General features: G+C 40.7%; 1 protein-coding gene across 1 annotated transcript in view; it reads right to left on the bottom strand.

The window, feature by feature from the left end:
• The window catches only part of Lrp6 (LDL receptor related protein 6), a 122,353-nt gene that overhangs the window by 36,165 nt on the left and 73,067 nt on the right, over nt 1-13,121 (bottom strand). The window contains exons 8-12 of the mRNA XM_028780901.1: nt 9,028-9,244; nt 8,313-8,602; nt 6,887-7,113; nt 4,143-4,327; nt 3,262-3,588 (exon numbers count right to left, since the gene is read on the bottom strand). Of these exons, the coding sequence (XP_028636734.1) occupies nt 3,262-3,588; nt 4,143-4,327; nt 6,887-7,113; nt 8,313-8,602; nt 9,028-9,244 (1,246 nt within the window). The remainder of the gene's footprint in view (nt 1-3,261; nt 3,589-4,142; nt 4,328-6,886; nt 7,114-8,312; nt 8,603-9,027; nt 9,245-13,121) is intronic.

The following is a 13,121-nucleotide window of genomic DNA, read 5'->3' as shown; positions in this document are numbered from 1 at the left end:
TTTCCATAGTAAGTGCTGCAGACTACATCTTCCTATGCGGGTCACCATTAAGCAAAGACTTAGACATGAAAGAGGGCCATGGAAAGTTTTGCAAAAAGACCTTTCCAAGCAGATTAAATAAGTAGCTCAACAGTCCTGAAATGAGACTGATCAGCATAATAGAAACATGCAATTAGACCAATGTGTCTCTTACAGAGAAAGCAAATTAAAGAATAGTAGAAACTTGGGTTATAGAAGGAAACAGGAGTGTGGGATAAAGATGCAGTTATTAAGGGGGGATATTGCTCATATTGGGCACTGAAGACTCTGTAAGAGACAGGGATTTTATTCTGCGTGAACTAGAGAGTACTGTCACACTTGAACTCAGAGACAAGCTGCTCTGACTTGGCTTTTAAAATCAGTCAAGACGTAAATTATGTTGGAATTCTTTTGAAAGCAAGAACTTACGCATTAAACTCTTCCTCATACATGGAATCTAAAACAGCTACATGGAAATATTAAATGGTACTCAAAAAGAGCACACAAGAAGCCTTGAAGCACTGCTGACTGTCTCAGACAGTCAACCAAGAGATACTAGGGGCCCTCTGCAGGGATTCCTCATGGTGACCAGTCACCAACCAACCAACCAACCAATGGGGCACATGCCCAGTGATCTCAGGAAGTCTTCTCGTGTTATTGTGTCTCCACTTTCTAACAGTTCTCACTCTGTTCTCTCCTTCCACCCAAAATTCTTGAGAGACGTGCCTGTTAGGACTGCTTGCTCCTCTGTTCCTTTCCCCAACTCACTGCTCAAGTCTACTCCAACTTGTCCTTCACCACCACGTCCCAGAAATTACTGTCTTCATGGCCACTAAGACCACCTTTGGCCAACATGTATGGAAATGATCTAAAGGGTAAATACTATTTTTCAGACCTCACCTAGCCTCTCAGCAGTGTCAACAACTCATCTCTTCTTTGGTACCTTAAGGCTGTCTGCTTTGATTGCTTCTCTGGCTATGCCAATTCTCAGTACCCTCTGCAAGCTTGACTTCCTGAACCAGTTATTTTGGCTGGCAGGTCCCTTTTTTACTCTCCACACGGAATTAAAAGCTATGACCCATAACCCAAACCTGGACTGTTGCCTTTTCTGTAATACTGTCTATGGCTGCTTTCATGCTACAATGCACAGAGCTGGACGGACCTGAGCAGGTGTAACAGAGCCTACACATCGCATGTCTAAAATCTGCTACCTGGTCTGCTGGGTCGAGAACTCCTTTCCCTGTAGGGAATCTCACGTAAACAACTGCAGCTCTTCAATACATGTCTTCCACCTTACACTTCCCTCTGCTAGTGTGCTGACTCTGACACCAACTTGGAAATCCTCTTTGCTTTGTTCCACCTCTCTTCTTCTCTCCACTAAGCTCACTTCCAGCATTGTCGCTAACCCTGAAGCACCCCAGAGTCCACAAGCACCTCTCAATCACCATCCGTCACCGGCATCCTGCGGTCTGTTTCTCCAGAGCCATATCACCTCTTACCCACTCCATCAGCAACTCTGCAGTTGTTATTCACATTTTCAAAATGAGAAAACTAAGGGTTAAAAAAATGTCTAGGGGGGACTGGAGAGATGGCTCAGCAGTTAAAAACAGTCATTGTCTGCTAACCCAGAGAATCTGGGTTCAATTCTAGTACTCACAAAGCAACTCGTAACTGTCTGTAACTCCAGTTACAGGGGATCTGACACCCTCACACAGATAAATATGCAAGCAAAACACCAATGCATAGAAAATAAAAAAATTAATTTAAAAAATATTATACAACAGTATAGTATTTTTTAAAAAGTATTTGCAAAAAGAAAAAAATACAATGTGTGGGATTCTCTAAAGCATAATTGCTTAATTATAATCTGTGTCCTTTGTTCATAATTGAAGCCTATTTCAGAAAAGATTAAATCCTTTGCTATATGATACACTTTTTCAGATAATGATAATGTAATTTCACTAATTAATTATATCTAAAATCTTATATTAAGATGTTACTTTCTTTAAAACTGACAGTCTCCTGTCTCCCAAGACTCTTCCTGACTTCATATCTATGTACCTCTTGACCATTTACTAATTTTCTTATCTAGGCCTCAAAACATGGGACTCTATATATACTTAAGCCATATACCAAGTTTTCCATAGTCAACAGTGTTGTAACATGCTTGTTAGCATTGTGTGTTCATTTTTTTTTAAGAATTATTTATTTTATATATATATGAGCACACTGTTGCTGTCTTCTAACGCACCAGAAGAGGGCATCGGATCCCATTACAGATGGTTGTAAGCCACCATGTGGTCCCCCCACCCCCGTGTTCATTTTTAATGTGAAATGTTTGTCACCTTTTAAAAAGATACCATAGAGTGTAGTGGTATGAACAGGACTAGCCCCGAAAGGCTCACAGATTTGAACGCTTGGTCACCGGGAGTGGCACTACGAGGAGATGTGGTCTTACTGGAGGAAGTGTGTCCCTGTGGGGCTGGGTTTTAGCTTTCAAATGTTCAAGCCATGCCCAGTGTCACTCTCTTCCTGATGCCTGTGGATCTGGATGCAGAACTCTCAGCTTCTCCAGCACTGTTGTCTGCCTGCATGCTGCCATGCTTCCTGCCATGACGAGAATGGACTGAACCTCTGGAACTGTAAGCCAGCTGCAACTAAATGTTGTCCTTTATAAGAGCTGCCTTGGTCATGGAGTCTCTCCACAGCAATAGAACTTTGACTAAAGCATAGGGACAGCCTTCTCTCTCAACATGTCACACTCTGGACCCAGCTGAGGTGAGAAGACCTGGAATCAAGCAGTGACTGCATACATGGGCACTGTTCCCACCTGTCAACCACTGCTTCACGCTGAGTTTAACTTCTTCATGTGCATTTTCTGTATGGCCTCAAACACAATTAAAATGCCATCTGTCCTGTTTTATGTATTACAAAGAAATATATTAGAGTTTTCTTTGTTCTATACTATGCATTGCTCTTCATGAATAAATAAGCATTATGTCTGAACACACATGTGTTTCTCTGACACTACACATTTTTTTACTAAATACTTACGCTCAAAAGTAAAAGACAACTCTTGTATGAAATTAAATCACTATCATGAATTGATTGGTGAAAACTGGTACATCTCCCCAGTTTCACCTTATTATACAATGTTTTACTCTTTAAGAAAAATTTTGAAGCATTCTCAAAATGTTGCTTCGTCTTCTAATTCTAGCTGCCCCGGGGGATATTGTAACTTACCACTGCAGGTCCTGTTGTCAGCATTCAGGGAGTAGTGGGCAGGGCATCCACACACAAAACCTCCAACGGGCACAGCCAGGCAGAGGTGGGAGCAGTGCCCGTTGCTGGAGGCACATTCATTCCACCCTGCCTGCCGGGAAGAGTGGAAGACCAGGATGTCCATCACATAATCCAAATGGCCCTGGATGATGGTGCGGTTTTGGCCACTGGTTTTGTTGGCTCGTTCAATGCTGCGTCGGCTCCAGTCTGTCCAGTAGATGTAATCTTGGTACTGAGTTAAGCCAAAAGGATGAGGCAAGTCATCTGCTATAACTTCACGGTTGAGTCCTATTTTGGGAAAGTCAGTAGACAAGGAAGAGACATAAGTATGTGAGGAACAAGTGTGTTTGGGGGGGGGACATATGAAACATTTTGCTTATAAATTTAAAACAGAACACTTCATTTAAAAGCAATCCTAAAACCAGACCAAGGCCTTTGAAACTTGTCTATCTGTAGTCTGACCCATGCCTAAAACTCTTCTCTCTATAAATCACCAAGTTTCTTTAAACTCCTATGGTCTATTTTGATTTTGGTTTTATTTCCTGTACATGAACAATTTCATCAGTATTTCATTCTCCCTTCCACAAAAAAACGGGGGAAAACACATGTGCACATCAGGTGTATCCCTTCATAGATATCAGTACAGATCCAATAGTAGGAAAACTTTTCATAATACATAAATAAATAAATCCAAGTCACTAGGTGACTATTAATAATAAAAAGATGTAATTCTAGAATAGCTGCTGACACAGAGTGTCAGCCACAGAATCTAAACAAGGGTGAGTGGCAGCCACTGACTTTACATAAACACATCACCTAAAGAAAACAGTAGTGACGTTTACCGAGCATATTTGAGGATTCTATTAAGTTGGTGTCCAGGTCTGTCCAGTAAAGACGCCTTTTAGCATAGTCGATGGTGAGGCCATTTGCTCGGCCCACATTTGGAACTAATGTCGTGCGCTCACTTCCATCCATAGCCGCTCTGTCAATCTTAGGCTTCCCTCCCCACTCAGTCCAATACATAAACCTGGATTCAAAATAGTGGAGATTTAACAGTTCAGCGTGGTTTTCTGGAGAAAGGAGTCATAGTCATGTAACTGAATAAACTTGAAAAGCAATAGAATAAGTCAAGTAAAAGGATAAAAAGCCATGGCTAAATTCTTCCAAGCATCTAGACATTTCCAACTAACTGTGCCCAGTGTTCCTACAAAGGTGTGATCATGCAGCTCTCCTTAGCACGTCAATCAGACTGTTCTATCCAGACCAGGAAGTAGAGACAAACAGTGATTTCCTGCAGTGTTAACATTTAAAAAACTAGTATCAAGAAAAGGATTAACAATCAGGTCTAAGAATCTAGTTCACTTTACTAAAATATCTTTCTTTATTTCTGAGGGTAAGCAGAAGTACTGGTTTTTAAATACTGGCTTACCTTACAACTTATATAAATCAACTTTCTTCAAAAACAAGCTACAAGAGTACACTAATGTAAAAATAAACAGTGGCCTTTGAAAGGCTAACAACAAAGGCAAAGCCAGAAAATAAATTTGGTTATACAGTTCAGAGAACATACTACACAAATAAGTACAATGTATACCATCCTAGTATGTTGGCAGAGCAATTAATACAAGTACTAATATCCTTATGACATTTAAAATACTCATGTAGTTACACCTTACATTTCTGAGAGTTTACTTTAATCTTAATGTTCCCTACGGCTTTTTACATATGGAAGGCCAAACAGTAAAGAAGTATGGAATCTCTCATCTCATGTTTCCGAGTCAGTTACATGGCATAACTAGAACTAGAACCTTACTCTTAACCAAATACTTCTCTGCTAAGCTGGTCAGCTGCTAGTGCCTAGCACTGAGCCTGGGGAAATCACTCCAGACACTGGCTCTCATGAAATGCTTAAGGACAGACATTCACTCAACAGCCAACCAAGTGACAGTTTACTTGGTAGCAATTTATCTGCTATGAAAACTAGAGTTGTTTGCATTTGTCCTTGCCAGTTGAGAGCTATGTGCACACTACTGCAGTCCAAAGAGAAACAACTGTGACGGAAATTTCACACTTGCCAGGGGCAACCTACACTAGAGTCCTTAGTTCTAAGTACTGAATTTATCTGACTGGCAACTAGTGCTTAAAGCAAATGTCACCTAATCCCGCCTCAGCTTCTGGCATACAAAGAAGCTGTCCTTCACAAGGCCTCCCAACTAGACGAACAAAGACCTAATAGTGAACTTGACATGAGGATTCCATTAGAAAACTATTTTCTTAATTTTCAGATGTCTCAGCTGCTACATGAAAGACGCTCAACTCCTGTAATAAGGACTACCTAACCCTGAAAAAAGTATGCTGTAATGAACAGGTTAGACTATTATATAACACCAACATTTTCCTAAGTTTACAATAAAGACTGTACTAATTGCCCACTTTAAAATTAATGGGTATCCTAAAGTGAAACTTTTGGGGCAAGGTCTTGGGTTTGATTACCATCAACATATATATGCACACAGACACACACAGATAAAAAACATAAATGGCATTTTTAAAAATACATAGTAATCTACCCCTCTACCTGCGGGGGATCCATTCTAATACAGGGCCCCCCTCAATACTGTATATCTGAAACTACAATAGTAACAAACCCTATATAAACTGTTTTTTTCTATACTCTCCTATGATAAAGCTTAATGTAGGGTTGGGCAGTGGTGGCGCACGCCTTTAATCCCAGCACTTGGGGAGGCAGAGGCAGGCGGATTTCTGAGTTCCAGGCCAGCCTGGTCTACAGAGTGAGTTCCAGGACAGCCAGGGCTACACAGAGAAACCCTGTCTCGAAAAATCAAAAAAAAAAAAAAGCTTAGTGTATAAATTTGGCCCCAAAAGATTAGCAACTAATAAAAATATAGGAAAACATATAGCATAATAAAAGCAATTTAAAACTTATGATCTTCTCATTTCTTGAATGCTTTATCTAATTATTTCTAAACCACTGGCAACTAGAATTATGGAAAGCAAAACCAGAACTTGGGAGTGGGGGGATCCACACTAGTTGTCTCTCAGAATGGAACACCGTTTTAGTTGGCTTCCAATAGAGGTTGGGGCTCTACATACTGAAGGCATCTGAGAGAGCACATGCTAATGTATGAAGATGAGAAAACACTGTTCACTTGGTATATTAATGCTGATCAATGAACATTTTATTATGAAATCTATCTCTCTTTAGCAAATGTTATAATGATGAAGTAAATTTTAGTAATAAATTATTATTAAGCAGCAAAATATGAATGGTCTGGGGTTTTTAGCTTTATTTGTTCTTTGTTTTTGAGGTAGGTTGTTAATCTGTAGCTGGCTTGAACTCATGATGTAATAAGGCTGGTCTTGAACTCCCAGCAATGCTTCTGCCTCAGCATGCCAGGTACTGGTACTACAGGTATGAGCCTCTATGCCCAGCAATAACTAGTTTTAAAGTAAATCTTTCCTCTAATTTAGTTGTCACATTATTAATAAACATTAAGACATGGAGGATATAATCAGAGCCACTGTGTGATGAGGCTATAAAGAATACATACATAAAGCTATTTACCCTTCAGCAGGATCCAATGCCAGAGCTCGGGGACTGTCAAGATCTTTCCATACCAAAACCTGTCGGTGCTGTCCATCCAACTTTGACACCTCAATGCGATTTGTTCCTGTGTCTGCCCAGTATAAGTTCTTCCCAAGCCAGTCCACTGCCATGCCTTCTGGGTAATCTAAGCCAAACTCTACCACATGTTCCAGTGCACTACCATTCATAAAGGCTCTGCTAATAGTCTGCAAAAATAAAATTTACAACTAAGACACATGGCTTAAGGTTAAAAAAAAAGTTATTCAGAAGTCTGGATTTTATTGGTGGTACAAAGTCACAGAAGTGACAATTTTTAATAAATGCAACTATAATTAAGCCATTTCAGGGGGAAACTTCTAAAATGAAGAATCAAAATTGTTTCCTATTAAGGCAATGAAATGAAATGCCTGGTTGGCGTTGGCGTGTGTGTGTGTGTACGTACGTGTATGTATATGTGTTTACTTTTGCTTGTTTGGTGTGTTGTGGTATAGGCCAGAGACAAACATTAGGTGCCTTCCTCCGTTGTTGTTCTTCACTATATTCCTTTAAGACAGGGTCTCTTGCTGAACAGAAGCTCACTGTTTGAGCTATACTGGCAAGCCAGCGAGCTTGTGAGATCTATCTCTACTCCTCAACACTGGAGTTCCAGACATGCACAGCCTTTTACATGGGTGTCAGGGATTTGAACTCAGGTCATCACGTACATTCTTACCCATGGAGCCGTCTCCCCAAAATGAGTTTTCTTTGGAAATTTCTAGGTAATCAAGTGAACAAGAAGGGACCAGAATGCTATATGCTTACTGGTAGTCAGTTTTCTGAAGACACCTGGAAGTAACTTACATCACTCTGTCAATTCGGGTCTTAAAACAAAGAGAACCAATTTTTATAGCATCATTACAGTCTTGAACCCTATAAATCTGAAAAGGTAGTAATAGATGGTACTGCCTCGCAAGTCTTAGGCCAAGTGTCTAAGTGGCACGTACTGCAGAGATTCTCATCTAATACAAGAGGTCTGCGAGATGGCAGATGGCCCAGCTAAACCCAAGGTTTGTTTACTTTTCTGCCTACTCAATTAGTAGATTTTCTTAAATACCACTGGAATCCAACTGTCTGGCTGCAACATTTCATGTTCTTTGCAAGTTATAAGCGCACAACAGTTATCTGAAATAAAGCCACAATCTAGAAGAAAGACTATCCTCCAGATCGTAGTCAGGTGAAACCTCTCACTTTCTCAGTAAGTTTCTCAATAGTAAAGCCAGGAAAAACAAAACACTGGATGCTATAATTCACACTCAGGACTCTCCCACCAGTCAGCTTGTGTAAGCCTCTATGCCTGATGTACGACACTGTAATTATCATTCTCGCTTTCGGCCCCTGCATTAGCACTTCAAGCTTCTTTGCTAACCTTCAGTGATATATCAGTCCAGTAAATTCTGTTGTCTGTCACATCAAAATCCAAAGCAGAAGCTTCTTTGACACCAGTGAGAGGAATGGCCACATTATTGTTGTTTGTTTCCAAAGATATGCGTCTGATATCTGCTCTCCGTGAGAACAAAAGGAAAGCCTCAGGAACAATGCATGTCTTCATGTCGCTGATGAGTTCAAAGCCAATGGGACAGGCACATCGAAGTCCTTGAGGCCTGTAGAGGCAAAGATGGCTACATCCTCCATTTTCCTCAGCACAGGGGTTAGAACCTAAAGAAAAAGGTTACAAAAGATAAACACACACATTGACATTATCAACACACATTCACTTTTAAAGCACGACACATTTGGTTCATAAAGACATGATTGTGTTGGTCCTGACCTAGTTCCAGCTCTATTTTTACAAACAAGCAGTACTGGAGTTATCCATGAGAAAAAGTATGAACAAATATTTTATGGCTACAGTAAGCTGTAAACTAAGCTTATATATATCTCGCAGATTGAGTTCCTTTGATGAAAGTGGCTGCCTATGGAGCTACACGTAACAGATCACACTGTGACATCAGAATACGAGGCAGGTATAGTAAAGATGATTTTACATCAATTCAAACACCAATGATTCACCTTTACACTCTGCTGCTTTTCCTCATCTTTTCTAGGTCTAGCTGCACTTCTGAGACTCTGGGACGACTCACCAATGACTCTGTGAACACTCGTGGCCTTCAGTCCCATGAGGTCTGGCAGCTGATCAATGATGACCTCCCTCTCTGCACTCCGCTTGTGTACTCTCTCGATGCTCCGCCTCTGCCAGTCAGTCCAGTAAACATAGTCGCCCAGCAAGGTGAACCCAAATATGTGAGGGATCTTGTCTTCCACCAGCACTCGTCTTCCAGTGCCATCGGTGTTCATAACCTTCAGGTTTGAGATGGAAGAGAAGGAGGAGGTCTAGGTCAGCACTTATCCTCCGAATGTGTGTAAAATGGAAACTCCCACCATTATTGCATCAAAATCCAAGTCTCAAAAGTGCTGCTAAGACAATGTGTCACAAAGTACAAAATGATTTAGTGAGAATTATTTCAAACATTCACCTTACATTCATACTGACCTCTTTTTCTCTAATTTCTTATTATCCTTCCTTTAAAATTCTTCCGGTAAGCTTAGATTGAATAGGGAACTCTTCTATTGAATGATTTAAAATTAAACATAAATTACCATTAACTTAAGTTTGCATATGTTTCTCAGGTTATCAAGTATATAACACACTATTTTGTTTCACAACATTATAGCTCATCCTGGCTTTTGTTTAAGGAAACTAAGGTTCATTAAAGTCATACCACTTGTAAAGAGCTGATGCTTTTAATTCTGTTATATAAATAACAACCACCACCAAAAGTTTAATAAAGTGGTAAGTTACCTCAGTAAGTCCACTGAGGTCTGCTGTTCCTGGAACTGCAATACCCAATGTGCACACACATGTCAAGATCAAGGTCATAGCCATTCTTCCCAATTACGTAAGAGCAATGTTAGTGAATCCAGCCTTGAATTTGTAGCAACCTGCACTAACCTTGTTTGGAAAAATGGAGAAAGCTTCCTAATGTTTAGTTCCATAAGAGTATTGCTACAGTTTTAAATGGCCTGTGTGCTAGGCAAATCAGCCTTCAGAGATTTTACCTGGGTACTAAACATACAAACATGTAAACAGCATCTACTTCTGCAAAACTTAAGAGACAGCAGATAGAAGCTTACATGCAAATATTAACTTTTTAATCCAGTAAGAAATATTCCGGGTAAGGGGCTGAGAATATAGCTCAGCTGGTGGATTATCTGCCTAGCGTACAGGAAACCCCAAGTTCAGTCTCCAGGACCTCAAGAAAACAAACAAGCAAGAAAAAAAAAAGAGGCCCAGTGCTGTGTATGCCTGTAAGATTAGCACTTGGGACTGAAGACAGAAAGATGAGAGGCTGAGACTGCAGAAGGACTTGAAGCCCTGCACAGGATTCCTGAGACAGGAAAAGTAAGGTGGCAGGGTATTCCTGGTAGGTCAGCACTATGAGTGTCCAGATGGGCAACCAGATGTCACCTCTTCTACCGTCTATAAAAGCTCACACACGTTTGCTGAACTTCTATCAAAGAAACCTCATACTCAGAAACTGACCAAACAAACTGTTCTGTGTCCCTGTACTGTCACTCACAACTTTAAATAATACTGGACAGGAGAATGGACACATTTTCCCTTTCTAAAGCCAGGGATATAGAAACAACTTTTGGCCTTATTCCCTTACTATTCACAATCCTAGGCAAGAAAAGCTTACTTAAAACCCAGTACTGCGCGTTCATCTTGTTAAGATTTATATTTATTATGTCTAATTATGTGTAGGTGTTTGTATCTGCATGTGGGTATGTGCATATTAACGTAGGTACTCTAGGGGGGACAGAGGTATCCGATCCCCTGGAGGTGGAGTCACAGCGACCGCGACCGCGCGCGTGCTGGTGTGGGTACTGACAAGTGAACTGGATCCTCCAGAAGAGGAGTAAATGTGTCTAACTGCTAGCTTCCTATCCAGCCCCACTATGTCACCACCTTAAATTAAGGAGATCATCTGACTTAGTCCACCCACACAGGAGGTAGATTCCAAGCCCTCTCTGGTCTATGACACATTTCAAGAATTTCCTCCCAATACTTCCCAGGACCTCCCTTGGACTTTAACACAGCACCTCAGGAAAAGTGTATACAAATGGAATTCGTCTGATATCCACTATTAATCTGATGTTCTTATTTTATTGCCATATTATCTGCATATGATCTGTGACAACTACCTCTTCCTCTCATCACTGATTCCTTAACTTGCTTCAATAGATCCCAAACTGTAACTCAGATGAAGTAACTAGAAACGGCTCGCAACTCCTTTCCTCCTGCTTCCCTCCGTACCCATGCTCTTTCTACTTCTTTTGTTGTTGTTTTGTTTTTGTTTTTTGTTCTTTGAGACAGGGTTTCTCTGTGTAGCCCTGGCTGTCCTGGAACTCACTCTGTAGACCAGGCTGGCCTCGAACTCAGAAATCTGCCTGTCTCTGCCTCCCAAGTGCTGGGATTAAAGGCGTGAGCCACCACCGCCCAGCTGCTCTTTCTACTTCTTAATGTTCAATCTTAAAACTCACTGAAACTCCACTAAGCTTAGTCAGTAAAATCTCATTTTATTTCTTTCTTATTGTGAGGCTGTTTTTCATTTCTGTTTATTTTTCTGGTTTCAGAGAGAGAAGGAGAGAGGGGGAAGAGGAGTAGAAAGAGGAAGAAGAGAAGGAAAGGAGGGAAGGAGGGAAAAAGAGAGGAAAGGAGGGAGGGAGGGAGGGAGGGAGGGAGGGAGGGAGGGAGGGAGGGAAGGAAGGAAAGACTGAGGGAGGGAAGATGGATGGATGGAAGACCTAGCTACATATTTTTCAAGATTAATAGATTTCAAAGATCCTACTGAGTCAACCCAATTTCCGCTGGTAACCTGTTATAGAAAAGTGACTTAGGAAGACATCTCTGATGGCAACCTAAGACTATCAAACTTTCTTTTTTTTTCTTTTTTTTTTTTTTGGTTTTTCGAGACAGGGTTTCTCTGAGTAGCCCTGGCTGTCCTGGAACTCACTCTGTAGACCAGGCTAGCCTCAAACTCTCGAACTCAGAAATATGCCTGCCTCTGCCTCCCAAGTGCTGGGATTAAAGGCATGCGCCACCACGGCCCAGCCCAAACTTTCTTATTAGATTACGATATACTAAAACAATTCTAGTTTGACTAGTTTTATTGGTATCTTAAATCAATTACCTTACATTATATTATATTTAATAAATTACACTAATTTGCTGATTACATTCAAAGTTATCCATAATCTTATTAAAATGAATCTGTCTAAAAGTAAATGAGATGACTAATACTGAATATTGTAAAATAAAGTTTATATTTCTACTTCAAAAATATTAAAGGATCTACCAATTTCTTTCTGTGAGCTCTACCACCCTTATGATGTTGCTTATTCATTTGGATGGATGAGCAACTTCATTACAGCCGAGGGCTGTCGAGATGGCTCGGTTGTTGCATAAGCACAAGGACCTGACTCTGCTCCCCAGAAACCACACAGAGGCTCAGGATGGTGGCTCATGCTCACAAGCCCAGCACTGGGAGATGGGGGTAGGGAGAGTCCCAGGGATTTCTGGCCAGCTAGCCTAGCCTACTTAGTGAGCTTCTAAGGGTGCCTCTCTCAAGAAAACATGGTGGACAGCATCTGAGAAGGATACCTGAGGTTGACTTCTGGCCTCCACATGTACTCACATATATCAACAAGCCCCAAACACACACAAAATGAAAATAAAAGTTTTAATAAAAAAACTGAATGATCAATAGCTGGGGAGACAGCTGTAGTTAAGAGCACTGACTGCTCTTCCAGTAGATCTAAGATCTGTCCCCAGCACCAACATGGCAGCTCACAAGCCTCTGTCACTCCAGGTCCAGGGAATTGGATGCCTTCTTGTGGCCTTGCAGGCACCGGGCATGCTTATGAAGCATATACTTATGCAGACAAAATCCCCATACTCATAAAATAAAAATATTACATGGTTTTTAATGGAAGACTAGGTATAAATCTGGATAACAGGCTAAGAATGAATATAAATGAATATAAATCATAAATAAAAATTAACAGAAGCCATAATTCAAAATAACTTTTTAGCTCTTATAATTCTGCATATTCTATTTAATAGCTACCCTTCCTCAAGTCCTCAGATTTGTTTTTAAAATCTCAAGTGATTGGC

This window comes from Grammomys surdaster, unplaced genomic scaffold, assembly GCF_004785775.1.
Source record: "Grammomys surdaster isolate TR1022 unplaced genomic scaffold, NIH_TR_1.0 373, whole genome shotgun sequence".
NCBI lineage: Eukaryota > Metazoa > Chordata > Mammalia > Rodentia > Muridae > Grammomys > Grammomys surdaster.
Note: the sequence above shows the minus strand (reverse complement) of the source record. Positions and strands in the feature narration are given on the sequence as shown.